A 23315-nucleotide genomic window follows, 5' to 3' on the forward strand; every position below is an offset into this window, starting at 1 on the left:
TTTTAAATCAGTCAAAATGGTTTGATAATAATTTCCATGATTTTGGCTTATACTTTAATCTAATATAACTTTTAGATGTTCACACTTTGGGTTTTGAGGCAAAGAAGAGTAGAAAAGCTCTATTGTGGCAGAAGTCAGTTTATGTCTCATAAAGAAGCAATGCAACCATCATGTTTATAATATTTTCAAGGAAACAAAGTCAGGTTCCATCACATTCTGCAAATATATATTTTCCTATTCAGTCATAAGTAGGCTCCCCAGTGAAGAGTCTATTTGCCTTTTGGACCGTTTCACACTAGGAATTTGAGTTTAAAATTTTTTTTTCTACTTCCCTCAGAAGAGCTTATATTTTCTCTATAAAAATTTAAACAGAATTCTTCCTACAGGAATTTCACTAATTATATACATAAATATGTATATGTGCCCAGTCAAGTTAGTGCTAACATTTCATCTTCTACCTGTATTGCCAAACCTATGAACCACAGGGCAGAAAGACCACACTGTTCCTCTAAAATTTTGTAGATAGGAAATGTATCTGTGGCAGGAAGCCATATTGAACATATACTACCCTGAAGGATTGTATACTTCCAAGGCTGCCTTCTAAAACTTGACAAAAATGACTGCCAACCCACCAGTCAGTTCCAATTTCTTTTTCTAGAAAATGTCCAGTTTCTTCTACTGAGAGATTAATGCTTGGTACAATCATGGGTTCGCCTGTGTCCATTTGGCCCAGAGTTTATAGTTAATTGTGCATGACTTAACAAGAGTTCACAGATTGTTTCTTACCATCTTGTCTTCCTACCAGGAGCTACATATAAACACTAGCAAATAAAACCAACCTTCCCAACTATTCATCCAATGCAAATTGTTACAGTCTATGGATGAGTGGCCAAGGGATACAAGACAGCTCTAGGAAGAATACCAAAGTATCCTCTCACTATATGCCATGCAATGTGCTGTTTAAAAAATACTATTCTCTATGATAACTAAATATGTTTCTCCCCCAAGGATTTAATAATATTTTATTTTTCCAAATACATATAAAGACAGTTTTCAATATTCATTTTTGTAAAACTTTGTGTTCCAAAATTTTCTCCCTCCCTCCTTTCCTAAAATAGCAAGCAATCTGATGGAAGTAGGATGCGATTCTTATAAACATATTTCCATATTTGTCATGTTATTCAAGAAAAATCAGATCCAAAGAGAAAAACAATCATGAGAAAGAAAAAAAGAATAATAAGCTAATAAACAACAACAACATCAAAAAGGTAAAAATTCTATGCTTCCATCCATGTTCAGTTTCTTTAGTTCTCTCTCTGGATGCAGATGATATTTTCCATCCCAAGTCTATTAGAATTGCTTTGAAACACAACTGATCATCACATACTCTTGTTATGGAGTACAATGTTCTCTTGATTCTGCTCATTTCACTCAGCATCAGTTCATATAGATCTTTCTAGGCTCTTCTGAAATCAGCCTGCTCATCATTTCTTTAAGGTTAATAATATCCCATTACATTTATATACCATAACTTATTCAGCTATTCCTCAACTGATGGAAATCCACTCAATTTCTACTTCTTTGTTGTTATAAAAAGAAATGATACAAACCTTTTTTTAAGACATGGGTTGTTTTTCTTCTTTTACAATCTCTTTGGGATACAGACTCAGTAGAAATAAAGAGTATGCACAGTTTTATAGCCCTTTAGGCATAATTCCAAATTATTCTTTAGAATGGTTGGATCATTTCACAATTCTACTAACAATGCATTAGTTTCCCAGTTTTCCCACATCCTTTCCAACATTTATCATTATCTTTTCCTGTCATCTTAGCCAATCAAAGAAGTGTGAAGTGATACCAAAATCCTTTCTACTCCAAAAGGCAACTGGGTATTTTTTCCAGGTGTCTGATGAGCAATCTCTATGTATTTTACACCAGGCTACTAGCTGAGTTCCATTAAATATATTTCAATTCAATAAGCATGGGTTAAGTGCCTCCTGCTTAGCAAGCATTGATCTAGGTGTAGTGGATACAAAAACAAAAATTACTAGTTTTTCACTTCAGGAATCTTACATTCTACTGAGGGAAAACATCACACATGCAGATAAATAAACACAAAATATACATAAAGTAAATATAAAGTCATTTTAAAGGGAGAAGCTCCAACAATAGATAGGGAGAAAGCACTTAACTTGTATCTTAAAGGAAACTACTGATTCTAAGAAACAGAAGTGAGAAGGGTGAATATTAATGGCCTTATGGGTAACCTGTGCAAAATCATTGAAGAAGGGAAACAAGTAGGCCAGTTAGGCTGGAATGCATATCGAATTAGGAAGACAAATATGAAATTAGTCTTTAAAGACAGATAGGAGCCTGTGCTCATTGTGAATGACACTACATACTAAACAGAGGAACTGACATTATTCTGAAGTAAATCGAAAGCCATTTGAGTAGAGGAGTAGAAGAAGATATGGTCAGGACTCTATTTTAGGAATATTAATATGATAATGTGGATGATAAATTGGAATGGGAATAACTTATGAACAGAAAATTGTAAAAGAGGGAAGATTAGTAAAAATCAACAGTTTTTTGTTATAGTTTGTGAAAGATCTGTTATCTTTTGCTTCTGGAAACTGTTCAGAGATTGACTACAGATAATTATAGAATTACAGAATTGGATTCATCCTCATTAAAAGTGTTAATAATAATAGTTATATTTATATTGTACTTTTCTATTATTGTATGCTTCCCATAATTAATTATTTGAGTCACAGATATCATGCTACATAGGCTATTAAAGTTTTATTGCCCTCATTTTACAGATGAAGGAGTTGAGTTGTAGATGGATTAAGTGACTTGCTCAAGATAGCAATTAATTAATAAATAATAATAAATAGCAGGGCCAAAATTTAAAATCTAATCTTCAGAGTACAAATTCAGTGCTTTTTCCACTATATAGATTATGTTCTTCATTTATAATATATCACTCAAACCGTATTTGAAACTTTGATGACTAGGAAATCATATTTGTAACTCCTAGAACTATATCATGCTGTCTACTATATTTTTTCTTTCCTTGAATTCTACTTTTCTAAAGCATATATATTATTGAGTTTGATTTTCATATCTGTCACAAACATTATAATGACACAGTCACTTCTATTCAAGTTCCCTGTTATTTCCACTTAATTATGCAGTTCTTCTTAATTGAGAATCAGACACAGAGGGAAAATGCCTTCACTGCTTCCCGATTAAATTAATAGCAAGAAAAGTAAAAAAAAAAAAAAAAAATCTTGTTATTGTTCAACCATGTTTCAGACTTCATTTTAGATTATCTTGGCAAAAAAACTAAAATGGTTTGCCATTTCATTCTTCAGCTCATTTTATAGATGCTAAAATTGAGGCAAACAGACTTAAGTGATTTGCCCATGATCATTTAGTTATTGCAGTGATCCTCAAACTTTTTAAATAGGGGGCCAGTTCACTGTCCCTCAGACTGTTGGTGGGCTGGACTACAGTAAAAACAAAAACTCCCATTTGCCATAACCCAGCGGCATCTGGCCCTCGGGCCGTAGTTTGAGAACCCCTGAGTTAGAAAGTATCTGAGGCCAAATTTGAATTCATAATTAGTCTTCTTGACATCAGATCCAGCACTCTATCCACTTATATAACCTAGTTGTGCCAAGTAAGATCTTCATATTTTAGCATAGAGATCTAGAAAATATATCTAAATCATTGAAGTCTTCCATCACAATAATATACTAGAATTATGCTAATTAGTAACTTATTTATTTCTTATATCTGAATTAGTGGCTTATAGGATATTAGTATAATGATATTTAGCTTATCCCTTCTTTAGTCTTAATGTTCTCCATTATGACTTCTCTTCAAGTTTGTAGATTTTCACATTGATTTTGCTACCTTCTTGATAAACCATGTGGTTTTTGGTTCCTTCTAATCTATTCCTTTTGAGCAAGTTAACCCTTTTCATGCTGTATTTCAGTAATGAGCTGAATCTCATCAAGTCTTATTGATTCCTAAGAGTTTCTAGTTACTTTAATCTAAAATCTGGAAGTTTAGAAGTTATATCTGATCAATTTATTCCTTTTCTATTTAAAGCCATCTTTAATAATCAACCAATTTCAGGTCAAATGTGGTCCCGTGGTCCTATCCCTTGTTTATATTAAGCATTCCTTTATTGACTCCAGATTGATCTGAAGAGTTAGTCCAACTATGATGTGATATCAGTACTTAATATGAATGTAGAATGCATTTTATTGTCAACTAAATTTGGGAGACCATGAGAGTTCAAATGAATAGAATGGAATAAATACATTTGAAATATTGATACTAACCTAAAGTTATGCCTCATGAAAAGCATTAATTAGATTTTACTTCTTAAATGAAAAAAAAAAATGGACAAACAGTTCATTTAAAGGAAAGATAAATACTAATTCTCTTAAAACATTGCCCAATAAATAAAAAGAGGGCATTTTAAAAGTAGAATTTAACTTATAAGTCAATTAGTCCATCTCTAAAATGTATTATATAAATATTATTATAAAATTTATTCCCTTTTTTCCTAATGTGATCAGATTCATTAAGTGGTCCCCAAACTCAGAACTCTAATTTTAATAAAGAAGTCAATATATGTAGGAAATGGTGGCAAGAAAAAGGTGTTTTGTTCTGGAAAGTCACAGTGATAGTGAGTGAAACCAGAGAGCACTGGATTAACAAAGCCTTACCAATACTGATTTGATTATTGTTCATAGACCAAGAAGTAGGAAGCAGAAGTTGCAGCTTGTGGGAGATATGCACATAGTTTCAGGGCAAAAGATTAAAGGATGATCAGGGTGAATAACTGTATGGCATATGAAGCATTGTCTGGTCTGGGGCCAGCTGTATATAGTGGACTATGTGATTTGGTATTCATTAACTCTCCTAACAAAATAGCTCAACCCTGGAGTGGAAATCCCAAAGATGAATGGATGAAATTCTTCTGTGTCATGGTCTTTGGAGGCCCAGGTACAAATGGGATTTCAATGAATTGATTTATATTTTTTTGATGAATCCTGAGAGAGACAAAGACAGAGACAAACAGAGAAGGAGAGAGAGAGAGAGAGAGAGAGAGAGAGAGAGAGAGAGAGAGAGAGAGAGAGAGAGAGAGAGAGAGAGACAGAGACAGAGAGAGAAACAGAGAGAGACAGAGAAACAGAGAGAGACAGAGAGACAGAGACAGAGAGAGAGAGGAAGAGAGGAAAGGAGAGAAAAAGAGAAGGAGGGAGAGAAAGTTGAACAGTGTGTGTTTGCTTGTGTTTTGAATGGCATATTGCATGATCAGCTCTATGCTGATTTACTGTAGTTTGTATCTTTCCCTAATCTGACCATGCACTGTGTGGTCCTTAGGTACAACCCTGAACTGAGAGGGAGCCAGGAAGTGAACTACTAAGAATTTTTTGTTTGGGGTATCAACAAATGAAGTCTTTCTACATTCTGAACAATGATGCTCATTTTATGCAATCTCAATAATGTCCAAGAATAATGTACTTATGTATGTGTATAATATACATAAGTGTGTGTATATACATATGTATATTGTAGATATACATATACACATGCACATATATATGTATGTATTCATATAAATATATACTGTGTATATACATATATGTATTCATATAATTATATGCTAAGTTAATTATTGAATTAAAGATAAAAAGAAAAATAGAGATAATTGTAGTAAATGTTGGGGACTCTATATAAAATGTGACATAAACAAAGATTAGGAGCAAATACATGCTCAGCAAATTTAATATATGATAACTAGGCCAAGTTAGCTTGAATAGAATATTTTTTGGGGGAATACTGAGCCATGAAAAATAAAATTGGAGAGACAAGTAGAAGCCATAGAATACTTGAAGAAAGTATATCTAAATGTTTATGAATGCTAATCAAGAGGTGAATGATAACTGGATATTATATTCCAGTGTCAAAATTGACAGAATATAAATCTTAGAGGAAAAACAAAAAACAAAAAACAAAACAAACACCATTGGTATGGTTCAATGGAAGGAGTGATGGATTTGGAGTCAGGGGACTTATATTTGCCTCCTGGTCCTACTCTTACTAATTATATAATTTTTGAAAAATCTCTTAATTTTTATGGGTTTTTGTTTCCTGATCTATAAGATGAATAGATGGGAAAAATCAAGATTCTGGTAGTTGCTATTTATCTACAGGGCATTTTCCTTACCTTTCCTCAACAAATTCAGTGCTTAATTCACACTTTCTCACCTTCCCAGATCTTACCTTTATGTTAAATGAATAAACATAACCATAGATACTGACATTCCTGCAAACATGCTAACCTCATTATTCCTTGACTTACTTATTTCTCAACATCTAATCTCCTTTCCTAAGCAGCTAGGTGGCACATTGGCGTTTAGAACCTGGAATCAGGAAGACTCTTCCTGAACCAAGTCTAAGCAAGTTACTTAAGTTCTTTGCCCCAGTTTCCTCATCTGTCAAATCAGCTGGGAAAGGAAAAGGCAAACCACTTTAGTATTTTTGACAAGAAAACCCCAAATGGGGTCACAGAATTTTGCAACCAATTTATTTAGCAGTCATCTCTATGGCAATAATTCATATCTCCTGACCTTCAGACATAGCGCCAACAGCCTATTGGGCATCTTAATGTCCAATCAAGTCTCATAGACAACTTAAATTCATCATGTCAAAAAATGACCTCATAATTCCTCTTCCCAAACCCTCCCCTCTTTCTAACTTTTCTATTTTAGTTAAGGTTACTACCACCTTTCAAGTCACTCAGGCTAATAACCATACCCCCTCACTGTCTCCTCTCCAAACATGTCCAATCTGTTTTAAAGTCCTATCAATTTTGCCCTTGTGAACTCTTAAATATACTCTTCAACTCCTTTGATACTACTACTGCACTGATGCAATTCCTTATTATTTCATACCTGGATGACTACAATAGTTTCTTATTGGTCTCACAGCTTAAATCTCTCCCCATTGCATTGTACCTTCCACTCAGCTATCAGAAATATTTGTAGCTATCAGAAGTATCTGTAAGTTCATATCTGATTACATCATCCCCTCTACCTCCTTCAATAAATTTAATTAATATATGGCCCACAGGGATCCTTATGTATAGATTAATTGCTGCCATTTTTATTTGAGTATGCTACTTCTGTCCTATAAGAAACTTTTCCTAATCCTCTCAATATTAGTGGTTCCTCTCTGATTTTTTCTAATTATTCTTCATGTATTTTCTTAATATATAATTGTTTGTATGGTGCCCCTAAATTAGACTATGAGAGTGTGAACTCCTTCAGAGTTAGTTGGTTGCCTTTCTTTGTATTCCCTCTTCACCTGACTCAGCACCCTCAGTGCCACCTAGTAGGTACTTAACAAATACTTACTGACTTAACAGGATAATTTCCTAACCTTTCAGATTTTTTGAGTATTAGTGATAACAACAACTGAAATTTGCATAGTACACAAGGCTTCTAGAAGCCTTTTAATCATGTGAAGTTCATAACATGAGCATTATTATCTCCACTTTAGTTCATCACTTCTAATTCCATCACTGTGAGATTAACTCGAGTTTTAACCTAAACTGTCCCTCAGCCTCCTCTCCCCTCTGTTGGAAAGACTGGAGGATATAATAGAAAACCCTTCCCAATTCCATTCTTTATAGAAAGTGGAAAATGGAATTTTTGGCTCATTCCACTTTGCATCTGCTGCTGTGCTGGTTTCAATTTGACAGAGCAAGATGCTCCCATGTCGAGTACCTCTGGTCTCCCCAGACACTTTCATCACCCTATTTTAGACTGTGAACTTCTTGAGGGCAAGGACTGTTTATTGTATAATAAATGTTTATTGGATTGGAAGCTGAAGGCTAAAGAGGTTCTCATTTACCTGAAGTCATCAAGATAGTAAACACTGGATCTGGTATTTTCTTCTTCAGATCAAATGCTCTTACTCCCTACTCCTACCTCTGTCCCTCATCTCCGAGGTGTAACAGACTTTGCAAAAATATGATGTGACAAAATGATTTGTAACTTTATCAGCCTAGGGAAGTCCCAGGTGAGGAATCTCCTACCAATGCTAGCTAGCACTTTCTCTACAAACCATAGTTTTAAAGAATTGCATAGAGCACTGAAAGACTAGGTGACTTAAAGCTAACATTATTAGAGGTAGGATTTGAAACAGGTTTTCCTCACTTCAGGAATACTTCCCTCTCTACTACATTCAACATTTTGGTTTGTAGTTTACAATATACAGTTTAATGTAGTAGAAAGAGGGTCTATTCCGGATTCAGGAAAACCTGATAATTGCTAAATGATTGATAACTGATAAATGAAAATGTTTTTTCTTTAAAGACAGTGGTATAGTGGATAGAAGGCTGGGCATGGTGTCAGGAAGCTCTGACTTGAAATCCAGCTTTAGATGCTTATTAGCTGTGTGATCCTGGGCAAGCCACTTAACCTTTCCCCCCTTTTTTTAACTATAAAATGAGGCTAAAGGGTTGTTGTAAAGATTAAATGAGGTAATATCTTTAAAGTTTTTAGTACAGTGCCTGACATATAGTAAAAAGTATATAAATGTATATCCGCTCCATTTCTTCCCTCTTAAGTCAAATTTTCCAATAGCATATTTTAAATTGGACACTTTGGAGAACTATTTTAGCTTTTGGGGGCTATTAGATAATCATTTATCACATTGTCACCCATTAACCTAGTAGCTCAAAAGAATTAATAAATACAACCAAAATATAGGCAATAGTTTAGGGCCTAAAAAAAAAATCTCCCTTCATTTTAAGGGAAAATGCTTGATTTATAAAGACTAACATTTTAGAACAATATTCTATATAAAACCAATTTATGGATTACCTTGGAATGAAAATCAATATAAGATAAGCTATGACCTTGGGACCAAGTTAACTGAGGATATTCTAAAAAAATCATTAAACATTTATTAAATATTTACTATGTCTCAGGCACTGTGTAAGTACTTGAGGATACCAAAAAAGAAAAAGGGGGGGGGGGGATGCAAAATTAGTCCCTATGCTCAAGAAACTTATATCACCTTTATCTGCTTTTAAACTAAAAAATTAAAAAAAAAAAAAAAAAAAAAAAAAAAGGTGTGTGTGTTAGAAAGGATGTGGCTCTGCATCAATGCAAACCATACTTACTGTAGACTTGTAACTGTCCACGGAAAGAATTTCTTCCACGCGAATTTTCAGCTCTACATTCATATATCCCTGCATCGTCCAGTTGCACATTTGGTATTTCCAATACTCCTTGAGATTTCCGCAGACGTGCTTTGCTTGGAATATAGCCATTAACTTTCATCCATGAGATTGTTGGAACAGGGCTGAAACAGTTAGTGAGAATACTATTAACACACTTTCCACTATTAGAAACATAGATTCTCTTATCTGGTAATTTAAGCACCTAATAGGCTAAGTAGTAATAAAACATAATCACAATTAAAGTCCATGTGCTGGTTGATATACTTCCCTTTCCATTTGGAACATCTAATACAGGATGATAGTATAAGGGGAAATTCTCCTTTTTCTCCATATTTCTGAAAAATGCTTGATTTGTAACACACACATACACACACACACACACACATACACACACACACACACATACACACACACACCACAGTAGCAGCTCAGGATAACTTGAGTGGCACTATCAGGATACTATCATATATTCTTGATCATCTTTCCCACTTTTGAGAAACAGCAGAAGAATTTTCCCTTTCATGTGTTTATGATGAATTAAACATCTAAAGTAGCCTTCCCCCATTTGAACATAGAATGTGAGATGTGGAAAGGACCTTGGAAATCATCTAAGCCAATCTCTTCATTTAGAGTGGAAGAAATGGGGCTCAGAAAGATATCCAGGGGTAGGGAAAATAAGACTAAAAAATGTTTTGAAGTATTCTTTATCCTGCTCCAGAAACCTCTTGACCCTGAAGTTTCATTGCATCCCTAGGCTTGTAGCATTGAAAGGCTCCCCTAGCCTTTGATTAATTGTTATTCTTTAGGATCACCATTTAAAGATGGATGCTCAGGCCTTCATTTTCGTCCCTACTGTACTCCTGACTCAATGGACTTTCTCTACTATGCTCTCTGCTGGATACCATTATTCTTTCCTACTTCAGAGTTTCTTTTTTCGTGCTTTTCCCCTGTTAGAATGTGAGTTTCTTGACAATAGGGAGTGACTTTCTTTTTGTTAGTATTTGTATCCCAAGGATTAGCAAAGTTACCAGCAATAGTAAATGTTTGATAAATGTTCATTGCCTTTTCTTAAAAACAGGTGTATGTGCAGAGGCGAAAGTAGTTCTAACTGATTCTATTGGTTTCAGGTCTCAGTCTGGTGTCTTACCAGACTGAAACTGCAGATTATAAGAAGATAGATAGACTGTGATCCCCTTATTTTTGTATCATTGCATAAGGTTTGAGCTCACCCTACTTAGGCTAGGTACTTTATCAGATAAGAACATGTCTCAGTGAATCAACTAGAAGCATTAATAAGACCTTGAAAATCATTCAATTAATCAATTTAAAAGCATTTCTAATAGGCATTCCAGGAATTTCCAGAGAAACTTAGCCATATTTTGTGACTTCTATAAAATAGCAGAAAAGTTCAAATTCTAAGAAATGGAGCATCTTAGAAGCTAAGCGATATGAAAAGGAATTGGTTAGGAAAGGGATAGAAGCACTTCATCTTTTGCCCCTGACAAGAGGAGAACTTTGGGAACTTGAGAGGATTTAAGGCTTTTTTTTCTTGAGAGATTTGGACTTTTTAATTGTCATAATAGTAGTGTTTCTGGGACAACAGCAACCAGGGAAGTGTTGACATTTGGAACCAAAGACAAATTGGACATGGTAAGGAGAGGCAGATTTAAGCCTTTATAAGGAACCCAGCAGAAAAGTTACACCACAAGAAACATATTGAAAATTCCAGCCAAAGAGCCTTTACCAGCTGTTAATCTTTTGAAACATGTACTTTCTAAGCTTTAATCTTTTTGTCACTAAATTTTATGAATAATAATGGAGAATGTTTCACAGATGTTAGGGAGAACTGTTTTGTACCAACTATCGTACTGAAGTAAAATCTTTTTCTAATAGTCTGGTTTACTAATTGATATCAATATACTCAGGAAGGAAAGCTCACTGATGGGGGTTTCTGAGCTATACTAGTAGTAGAAAAGACTCCCATGAGGGGAAATGTAGCAGCTACTTTCTGGAGACTCTTATCAATCCCTGTGGGGCAGAAGAGTAGCTCCAGAGCTGGCTATAGAGTCTGGAAGGGATTTCAGAGTACATTGGGTCCACCCTTCTTAGTTTACATATGAGAAAAATTAGTCCTTGTGTTAAAAGGACCCTGTGAAATAGGCAATTCAAATATTATCATTTTTTAAATTTTATACTCAAGGAAAACCAGTTTCTAAGACGTTAAGTGATTTATTCATAAATACACTTCTCTATTGTTAACAAATTTAGTGCTTGCTCCACTGTACCAGTGCCTCCATCTCTACCATAGACTGGGACAGAGTGATCTCTCCTGGGTTGTACCAAATCCTTCAAGTTGTCTTGTTTCTGTGTCTATAAGTATTATCTCTGGCCTTATTATAACATAAGCTACTTCCTTTCAACTAATGGGCTGGTTACAATGATTTTTACTTCAATCAATGAATCCACAAGTTTTGATTAAGTACTGTTCAAGGCAATGATATGGTGATGGAGATATAAATAGACCAATATAATGAGTAAAATAATCTTTACTGTCGAGGAACTTATATTCTAATGGAGGAGACATCTGTAATATGAAGGCATATACAAAATAAAAATGCGGAAAATAAATAAAAATACAAATCAAGTAGTTAAATATAAGGTAGTTTGGGGAAGACCCTACCAACTTGGGGGATCAGGAAAAGCTAACAAGTATTTATTCAGATTTTTTCACTGGTAATTGATTTCCAATTTTTTCCAAAGAGGACATTTAGCGAATTATTAAATTTTACCTTTGTTTCAAATTCATGCAGAACATTTTGTTATCTTTCATGATATTTACAGGTAATGGAGTTACATCGGTTTTATATAACAGATATATTCCTATGAATATTTGTGTGTATCAAGTCCATTGACTTAATATTTTTTTTGTCAGATGTATACTTCTTTGCTCTATTACTTGGTCTAGAGAAAAGATCATTGAATTTAGGAATCAATACCAAAGTTCAGACATGAGCTTTGAGACTCTCTCTACCTACAAAATAAAGGTCATGAACTAGATGACTTCCAAGGTCTATATTAATTCTGATATTCTACCATCACTGTTGACATACACATACACAGATATATATGTGTGTGTGTATTTATCAAATATAGTACATATCATATAGTAAATATAACCTATTTAAAGCAATCTTTATGTAAATTATTTTATAGGTAAAATATTTGAAATTGCAATAACATGTTTTTTGTATATATTTTTTATTCAATTTCTTAACCTAATCGACACCCAAACATTTTAAGACTCCAAACATCAAAACTACGATTGTCTTTTTTTTTTTTTAATTGAACTTTACTTTTTAAGACATCTATGCTTCAATTTTTTATTTGGAGACTTCGATTGTGAATTCTTATTCAATACTTTATCAATGCTATCAGTATAGATGCAAACCAAGAATGGTTAAGTCAAGTCAAATGGCAGAACATGTCCTGGTAGTTTGATTCACAAGACAAAACAATACACATGACTTATATATTTCTCCAACTTCAAGGAAAAAAGAAAAATAAATCCAATCCCTAATAACTGAATCTGTTTAGGATTAGCATAATTACTTAATTCCTTTTTCTTCTTAGTCTCTCATTCAATTACCCAGAAAAAAACAAAACAAAACAAAACAATAAGATGAAGATAAAAACGTATAGTGTGCCCAAAGCAAGAAAAGATTAGACTTGATTATGAATATATAATAAAGGCAGAAATTTTTAAATTAAACATAGAAAGAAGGGGACAGCTTTATATGGAAGTTTTCTTTTTGTCTTGTTTTGTTTTGTTTTTTGCTTTCTCCCACCTATTCAGTTTCAGATGCCAGCAAAGAAATATCAAAGTTTGAGAAAAGAACAAAAATAGAGAGGTCTCAATTCCTAATGGCATTCGTTGGCTTAAGGGAAGTCAGCCTCTGTGCTGAATTGGTGAAGTTGGTCAAATGGATATTGATCAGGGAGTTACAAGAATTTTCTAATCCTTAATCATAAAGGCTCTATATAGCACAGAGATGCTGTCATTTGATGAACAGGAAGTTAATTTTTTAAATAGAACAAGTTTCAGAATAATTGTTAGTCACTGACTGTTTTGTGTTCTAAGAGCATATTCTCTGGGACTGAGGCTTTTTCTTTTGGAGAGAGCAAACCCATCATAGCCAATACTCTAAATACTAAAGAATTATCTTTATTGGGGGAGGGGAGAATGATGATAAAACTACAATTAGCTAGTATTGACATGGTGTTTTAAAATTTGCAAAATGTTATGTATGTATCATCTCATTTTATCCTTGTAACAACCTTGAGAAATAGTTGCTATTATTACCTCTCTGCTCAGAGGTCCAAGTTATTTGCCCAAGGTCCACAGTTAGGACTAAGTGTCTGAGGCGGGATTTGAATTCGGGTCTTCCATCACTTCAGATCCTGCACTCTATTCACTGTGTAATGCTACTCAGAATACTTAATGTAAAACCTATTAGGAGCATGGCCCAGTGGATGTAATAAGATCTCTGGATTTTGTCAGCAGACCTGCTGTGTTGAAGGCATGCATTGCTTCCCTTTCCTGCCTCCAGGTATATATCTTGGTTGTACATATTACCTATATTTGTTCCGTATCATATATGTATCTAGAACCCCAAACCTGAAGTGATGAGTTCTTTCATTCCCTGCACCAATTCCATTTCCCCCCATTTCCCCTTTCTCCCCCCCAGCTGGGCCAAGATCTCTCCTTCATAAGTTCATCTTCCCCCCCCCCCCAATTAATTAATTGGAAGCACAGTTTTTGGCTTGGATGGTGATGTTCCTTCAGGAACTCAATGCCATTCTTTTTATTCATAGATTAGGCAGAAAAATCAGTGCTGTATTCCCTTAGCTTCTCTCTCATTCAGGTTTTATAAGATCACATCCTTCTTCCACATAGACAGAAGCCACCCTTTCACCCTCTAATTACAATCCCTATTTGACTTTCAGGGAGACTATTTTTACCAAACCTTTCAGGAGTACAGATGAATGTGTGGTTGGAGGTGATAATCCACTGACTGACTGGGAACAATGGAATGGGTGGTGAGATGAAAGAAGTCTCATCATGTTAAGTCTAGGAACAAATTCTATAGCCTTCATTTCTACTACCAAATATTCTACAAATGTTTCAGGGTAGAGATGCTCTTCAAGGTCCTCTGCTTCTATTGATCTGACTTCTGTCCTTAGCTCCTGACTTCACACTAACTATTTCTATTGGATCACAGATTCATGGTGACATCCCAACTATTTATGATATTGGTGACATTACAATTTTTTTAATTAAATTATTATTTTTTTTTTACTTTAGGGGATGGTTGGAAAATAATTGTTTTCATTTTTCCTTGTATTCCTTTTGCCAGTAATATTCCTTATATTCTTCTCTTAATGGCTATCTTCTATATTAGCACTAAGAACCCAGGTCTGGGCCATTTATAAACAGATGTAAAATATAATTCAGCCTGGGTGGGGCCACATCTAGACCAAAAACAAAACCAAGCAGAGGAATGTGATGGTCCTTAAAGGATTGATTTGGCTACTTGGTGCAGCTAGCAATTCAAGGGGTCTATTATATTCCCCTAGTTTTGATAATATAAAATAGAAATATGAAAAAAAATACACAGAGAAAGCTATAATACTGTATTGTTCTTTAGAAACATCTTTAGATGTAGTCTACCAAGTTCTAAATTAGGTGACAGAATCATACCTGTTTCACAGAATGTCTGAATGTGTTAAAATCTACTTTTGGTGATATGATGAATTTCATATAAACTAGCTGCAAGATGGATTCTGCAATTCTGTGTGGATCACTATTACTACCAACCTGGACATGTCCCCATGAAGAGCAAGAGGACTTGAAGAGCTCTGCTCAACAACACATTACATATCCTTGTTAAGTGTCTGCATATTTTAGTTCTGTAGTTATTTAATAAATAATTTTTGCCTTTGCATTCTGCCTGACTGATTTAATATCAGCAATCTTGAGCCTGCACTTGGACCAATGTGTATCTGGTCCAGAATAATGATGATGATGATGATGATAACAGCTGGTTTTCATTTAGTCAATTTAAAATTGGCAAAGTGCTTTGTATACCTTATTTAATTTGATTTGTGATCAAATTAACCATCCTGTAAGCAAGAAACAATCATTATACCTATTTTATAGTAAGGAAACAGACTCAAAGAAGTTAAATGTCTCAATCCAGGGGAATACAAGTAATAAGTGTTTGAGGAAGGATTCAAATCCATGCCAATCCAGATCTTCCCAATTTTCAATCCAATGCTCCATCAAATAGTCATGCTATTGCTAATCAGTTTTCAGAAGTTGTTGTTGGGAAGAAAAAAGATACTAAGAAAATCTGGATTGAATATTCAGGCATTTGTTAACTCTTTCAAGATTATAGATATCATGTGTTAAATAATTATTTCTAAGGTTCATTGAAAGGGTTAGTCTTTATTTTTATTTCCAAAGAAACACCCAATTAAACTCCTTGCAAAATAAATTTTTTAAGCAACAGAAGGATCAATATTGTGGTTTCAATAGATAATATATACTGTTTTCCACTTTTGTAGTTTATTGATTAACAGAGAAAAGAAGACGTACATTATCGTGGCACAGTACTGACCACCTTATTTGACTTGATTTTTGTTACCTTTAAATGTTGACTTTATATATATTGCCATAGTTATTGAATGTAAGGCTAATGCATATCTAAAGTAAACCATTCTAAACTAATAAAATGCATTAATTTAACAGAATGTAAATTATAATAATATACTTGATAAAGTTATGAAAATAACTAAGTTGAATTGAATATGTCTTGAAAGGGAAATCATTTCTTACTAAGTACATAGAAAAAGAATGCTTCTAGCCTTCTTTGCAGAGGTAGAGAAACTATGATGTGCAACATTATATAAAATGTGGAACTTGTAGGATAGTTTTGCTGGATTTTTAAAAAATTAATCATTATCATTATTTTTTAGGAAGGATGATTCTCTGGGAGAGAGGTAGAGACAATATAATGAGAGATGCACTGATGTAAAACCAGAGGATTTCAAGAAAAATGTTTTAAAAGGGATGCTGTCTAAAAAAAAAAAAAAAAAAAAAAAAAAAAAAAAAAAAAAAAAGGACTAAGGCCAATCTCAACCATGGGAACCTTCAAATGTCACTGTTGAACTTTGATAAGACAGCATATTTTGGCTTTGTGTTGACCCATCCTTGTTAATGTTGAAATTATATTTGTGCAATGCACTCTGACTTTTCATTTGCAAAAAGGAATACAGTGAAGTGGAGAAAAACTGGCATTTTGCTAGCTAATATTAATACTGAGGTTGGCACTGCTCATTAGCTTCAAAAATCTTTCAGCTAATAATAGCAGAAAATGCTGTAAAACAATACTGAAATTCTGCCACAAGCCTTTTTGTCATGTGCTATTGAAGTGAAAGCATGAATAATGCTGCCATGCCAAATTCTGAAAAGTAAGAAAAGCATTGGATGAACTTTTAGCCATTGTTGAAGTCATTAAGTATATTTCTTAAAAATCATTTTTATATGTATGATGAGACAACTTGTAGAATCTGTCAAGGCAGAAAGAATACTTGGCTGTAAAGATTTAATGACTTCAAAGGAAATCACTCCCCAATTGCAAATCACTATTCACAGACAAATTGTGGGTCTGTCTAATGGAGCTTCATATTTTCCTTGCATAAGTCACAAGTGAGAGATGAATTTTATCTCTGATGTGAAGATGTATATAGATATTGCTCCTTTGTGACTTGGGTTTAAAAAAAAGGAAATGCTGCATACACACACACACACACACACACACACACACACACACACACATGAAAGGAACTCAAAGAACCAAGTTTTATAACTTTTCACTAAGAAAGCACATAAAAGGCCATCATAAAAAAAGCTATTGAAATAGCTTTTTTTTAGTATTTTATATGCTTATACCTCAAAAAAAAAAAAAAAAAAAAGAGAGAACAAAACTTAACTGCTAATGTGGGTGATAACAACTGTCTAGTTAATATGCAGCATTTTTGGAAGCAAAAACTTTTCCTTATTAAAAGTGATAATAAAGTCTAACAGATATTGTTACCAGATTACATTTCAATTTATGTACAATATTACACAAATTCTGACCTTGAAATCAAATGGGCTGGAACAGGAGTTTTCAGTGAGAGGTGGATATTCATTTGAGAGCAGTTAGAATGAATCCTTCTATTCATTGAACTATTCTGATAGCTATCAACCTGCACAGACCTGTTCATACATCAGAAGCCACAGGATAACCCTAATTTGCAAGTCATTATTCTAGGATTTTATATTTAAAGCTGGCAAAGATCTTAGAAGCCATCAAGCTGCACTACAATTTGGCTCACACTTACTTTTCTAGTCTCATTTCAAATTACTTTCACCTAATCTCTATTTCAGTAAAACTAGGCTACTAATTTTTCCCTTGTATTGATATACCATTTCTCAGATCTATAGTTTTTCACAGATAATCCTTGATATCTGAAATGCCCTCTTTAAGTCGGCTTCTTAAAATCCCAAGTTTTTTTCTTTTTTCTTTTTTTTTGCTGAGGCAATTGGGGTTAAGTGACTTGCCCAAGGTCACATAGCTAGGAAATGTTGAGTGTCTAAGGCCAGATTTGAATCCAAGTCCTCCTGACTTCAGGGCTGGTGCTCTATCCACTGCGCCATGAATCCCAAGTTTTTTCAAAGAAAAGTTTGAAAGTCAGATCCTAAACAAGCCCACTCCCAAAGATTGTTCCTTCTCTCTTGAAATTACTTTGTGTCACAAAATATGTTTTGAATTTACTTGTATGTGTATTGGGTTTTTTCCTCCATTGAAAAATATAGACTTTCATTTTGTATTCCTAGCACCATGTAAATAGTGTTCTTAGACATAAGTATTCAATAAAGCCATAGAATGATGTAATGAACATTTGGTTTTCAGTGACAAGGATTCAGAGAATTCTACCTCTGATGCTATAATTCTGTGTAATCATAGCAAGTTAATAATCAATAGTCTACTACTACTATGTGTCAGACCCCGTGCTGAGCACTGAGAACTGAGCATAAGCAAAAATAAATGACATATCTGACCTCAAGGAGCTTATAATCTAATGGGGAAAGCAATAAACAAAAGGAATCTGTAAATTGTGTGTGGGGGAGGCTGCCACAAGAAAGGGTGGGGCTTAGTTAGTGAAGTTGAAACCAAAGCAGAGGATGTGATGGGACATGAAGGCTAAATTGGAAAATTGAATCTTCTATAAAGAGAGACTTGGGAAGAAGCTTATTGCTCTGCCCTCCATCCTTTGGATAAGAGGAGAGAAGTAGCTGAGGGGGCTGAAAAAATGGTGACTATCAAAGCTGAATCTCCTTGAGATCCCAGCCGTCTTTGACGCTATTGATTACTTTCTCTTCCTTGATATTCTTTTCTCTTTGGGTTTCCAGAACACCATTCTTTCCTGGTTCTGGAGAACCTTACCTGGCTGCTCTTTCTCTGTCTCCTTTGCTGGAACCTTTTCCAGATCACAATCTCTGACCATAGATATCCTTCAGGGTTCTGTTCAGGGTTCTTTTCCCTGCTCCTATTCTACTTCATTTAATGATCTCATGAGTTTCCACATATTTAATTTTAATCTCTATGCTGATAACTCTCAAATCTATCTGTTCTGCTCTGGTCTCTCTTATGACATCCAACCTCACCTCTCAACTGCCTTTCAAACATCTCAAAATGCACATGTAATCACCATTGTAAACTCAGAAAGTCATTATCTTTCTTTCTAAATCCTACTTACCTCCTACCTTCTTTATTATTGTAGAGGGCAATGTTTTCCAGGGACTCAGGCTTGAAGGACTTCTTCCTGATTCCTATCTCTCATGACCCAAAGCCCCCACATTCAAGCCCTGTCAATTTCACTGATGTAGCATTTCTCCCATATGTTCCCTTCTCTCCTTTGACACTGTCATCCTTTACTTCTCACCTGGACTACTGTGAGAGCCTGCTGGTGAGTCTCTCCCCAGTTCAGTTCATTCTGCAGACATTAAAGTGATTTTCCTGAAACACAAGTCAGATCATGTCACTATCCCTAATCAATAAACTCTCCTGGTTTCCTATTGCCTCTAGGAGTAAATATAAAATGCTGTTTTGGGGGGATACAAAATCCTTCATAACCTAGCCCTGTCCTACCTTTCAATCTTCATAAACTCTACTTCCTTACAAATGCTCTTTGATCAAGTTTCACTTATGAAACATTTCTTCTCTTCCTGGTTTCTGGGCATTTTCTCTGAATGATCTCCATACGTGAAATGTTCTATCTTCTCCGACTTTCTTTAAGTCCCAACTAAAATTGTACCTTCTACAGGAAATCTTCTCCAACCTCTCTTAATTCCAGTTACTTCCCCTCTGTAAATTATTTCCTACTTAATCTGTATATAGCTTTTCTGTAAATATATGTTTGAATGGTCTTCCCCATTTGTTTGTAAGCTCCTTGAGGGATTATCTTTTACCTTTTTCTGTATCCCTCATGCACAATTACCTGGCACATAGTATGCACTTAAGATTTTTTTTTTTTTTTAATTATTTGATCCTTCACAATGAGATAGTAAATGACGAATTTATCTCTGAGGAAAGTATGATGTTCTCAGATTTTGGATTGTGATAAGTTAGCTGGAAAATTCTGACCTTCCTAGAGTCTGTTTCCTCATCTCAATCAGCATCCAATCTATTAATAAACATTTATTTAAGTATCTACTATATGTGTTATCCTCACTCTAAAATGAGGGGATTAGTCTAAAAGGCTTCCGTGGTCTTTTGTAGATCATTATTTCTGATGATTAGTGATCTTAAATAAAATGTATGAATGATGTGTGTTTTGTAGAATAAAAGGGACATGGGAGGTTATGTATCTGTTTCTACTTTTTAAATTTGGCTATTTTATTAATTATCTTTGCTTTATACTAATTCTCTTCTCTAGCTGATTAATAAAAATGAATACTTGGTGGAGACTTTGAGCCAGTTTAGAGATTATGTAGATCAATACAGAACCTTGAACCTAAAAAAAAACTTTTCTGTGATCACAAATGTGAAAGTTAAGTACTCTGGGAACTATACAAATTAATCTTCAGTATTTGAAATACATAGAAGGGTGTCTAATATCTCCTAATGATTCTATAGCATTATTCACACTAGTCTTGTCCCTAGCTGTGGATTTAGTTTAGTTTTTGATGCAATTGGTTATATGCTTCTGGGCTTCCTGACAACTAGTTAGTATTTTTAATTCCTTTCTTCTAGGAAGCCAAAGTCAGCTATTAGTCACACCCAAAGGCTACCAGTTAGACCCCCCACATAAAGAGACTGCTGGCTGGCTTTGCCACAGGCTAAGATTGGGGGGGGGGGGGGAGGAGGGGTTTTGTTTTGTTTTGTTTTGTCTTGAACTGGTCTCTAAAAAAACCCTTTATCTGGCACAATTATCTCTCTTTAGGTTAAACATTTAAAAGATTTCAGACTTAACAAGCAAATTCATTTGAGCAAAAACAAAAGCTAAATTGAGGTACTAGTTAATTGTTTTCTACCTACCCAACTCTATTCCTAGTTTTGTTTGTTTGTTTGCTTGTTTGTTTTTGTTTTTTGGGTAGTATAAATAGCTAAGGAATAGCTGCTTCTTAAGATTCTTATTAAAAAACAGCCTTTTAGTATAAATGATCTGGAATCTTTAGGTATCATTAGGTATGGCAAAGATCCAGTCCAAAGAATAGTTTAAAAAAAAAAAAAAAAGATATGGCTTCACCTAGGTTGTATAGTGGACAATGTACTAGACCTGGAGTTGGGAAAATTTGAATTAAAATCTGGGCTCAGACCCTTATTTAGGCAAGTAATTTAGGTTCTGTCTGCCTTAATTTCCTCAAATGAAAAATGGAGGATCGTGTTATCAACAACTACAAATGAATCCCAAAACAAAGAAACAAAAATGATTGGGGTAGGAAAATAAGGAATAAAAGTTTAACTCCTGATATCAGATGATTAGCCCTTTGGAAAATGTTATCACTCCTCAAAAAGCAATAGTAAAATTGTTCAAGTGTAAATGGCCGTGGAAATAAAAGCTCACATTCAATCAGATCTGCTTGCAAATTGGAAATAGGGTCAGTCATTCAGAATTGAGAGTTCATATTTGAGTCCAATGTTATTCCTGAGTTTCCAAATGATTTTGGTTCCAGAAACCATTAATTCCACCAATAAATAACAACAGGTTACTCTTCTCATCTCAAAGGTTAAGATGTTGCCAGAAGGCTTGCAGCTTTCAGGTTGAAATGTTGCACAGCCTATTTCTCTTGATTTACTATAAGCCTTATTTCAATTAATTACTCTTAATTGCCTTGATCCTATGGAGTTATTGAATTTTAGCTTATCCAGAATGGGATGTGATATATGGAAAAAAGCACTGAGAATAAAATAGAATGGCTTGCATTTTTCTTTTCTCTTTTACTCTTTTAACTGATTTACTGAAATCCCATTTAATATTCACTCCAGGAGACTTTATGTTTCTCACCTACAGAATAATTTAAAATATGTACATCATTCAAAAGTAAGACTACACAACAATAGGAACTTTAGAAAAAAAAAGGGTTAGGAAATGCATTGGGAATTGTGTTTTACTAACAAAAATGGAACTGAAGAAGTAAAGTCAAAGAATTCATATTAACAAATACAAATTTTACTCCTATTATATTAAAATAAAGAGAAAATTGTCTTCTCATATCATTTTAAGATAAATAAGATGCATATTTTGATAAAAAAAAAAAAAAGGAATTCCCTAAAATAGTCTTTCTTTTTTGGATGAAGCTAGATTTGAATTTTATTATTTAATATTAAAGTGAAAATATATAAGAGAATGATTTGAACATCTTAAAATATTTTAAAATGCATTATATAATAATGTCTGTCAATAAACATTTGTTAAATACCTACTGTTTTCCAAGCACTGCTAAATGTTAGGGATACAAAAAAAAAAAGTGAGACAGTCCCTGCCCTTAGAGAATTCACAAACACATGTCCAGCCATGCTATATAATACAGGTTATTTAGGAAATAATCAAGAAAGGGAAGGCATGATAATTAAGAAATATTGGGAAATACTTGCTATTGAAGATAGTATTTGTTCTGGGATTTAAAGGAAGCCAGGAAAACAGAGAGGAGGAAAGCAAGTATTCCAGACTTAGGGGACCAACTAAGAAAAATGGCAAAAGATGGAATGTATTGTTTATGGAATAGGATCGTATGGTATTAAAGAGTATGTTGCAGGGAGTAATGTATAACAAGATTGGAAAGGAAAGATGGGGATGTGATAGGGACGACTTTTTACAACATATAGAGGATTTTATATTTAATCTTGGAGGCAACAGGGAATTCCTGGAGTTTATCAAGTAGGGTGGATGTCAAGGTCCGAACTGCAGGTCAAAGAAATCATTTTGGTGGCTGAATAAAGAATAGAATGGGGCTGGGAGAGACTTGAGGTAGTCAGATCCATAATAATAATTCAAGTTTGTGGTGATGGGGCTTACACCAGGATGATGGCAATATCAGAGGAAATAAGGTGTTTAATCAAGAGATGGTGCAAAAAATGAAACTGTTGGGCTTTTTCAATAGATTGACTATGTGGAGGTGAAAGATTAATAAAAAGAGAAGGATGATTTCTAAATTGAGAACATGAAGGATTAGGAGGATTGCATTGTCATAGATAATGATAGGAAGTTAGAAAGGGGTAGAAGACTAGGAAAAAGATGATAATAATTTGGTTTTGACTTTATTGAGTTTAAATGGCCATCCAATTTAATTTTTCTGAAGGGCATTTGGAGGTGCAAAACCGGAGATCAGCTGAGAGAATAAGAAGGAAACTTTAACAATCCTTTGTGGCAATGAGATTACTGTAAGTTATCAAGGATTGTGCCATAAAAAAGGAAAATTCTTGCTGTA

The 23315-nt window shown here is 34.2% G+C and overlaps 1 protein-coding gene across 5 annotated transcripts in view; it reads right to left on the minus strand.

Moving 5' to 3' along the window:
• Positions 1-23315, minus strand: part of CNTN5 (contactin 5) — a 1627773-nt gene that overhangs the window by 297681 nt on the left and 1306777 nt on the right. For all 5 annotated transcript variants that reach the window (XM_074304449.1, XM_074304446.1, XM_074304445.1 and 2 more), the window contains one exon: positions 9218-9399. In XM_074304449.1, the coding sequence (XP_074160550.1) occupies positions 9218-9399 (182 nt within the window). The remainder of the gene's footprint in view (positions 1-9217; positions 9400-23315) is intronic.

Source organism: Sminthopsis crassicaudata, chromosome 3 (assembly GCF_048593235.1).
Source record: "Sminthopsis crassicaudata isolate SCR6 chromosome 3, ASM4859323v1, whole genome shotgun sequence".
Taxonomy (NCBI): domain Eukaryota; kingdom Metazoa; phylum Chordata; class Mammalia; order Dasyuromorphia; family Dasyuridae; genus Sminthopsis; species Sminthopsis crassicaudata.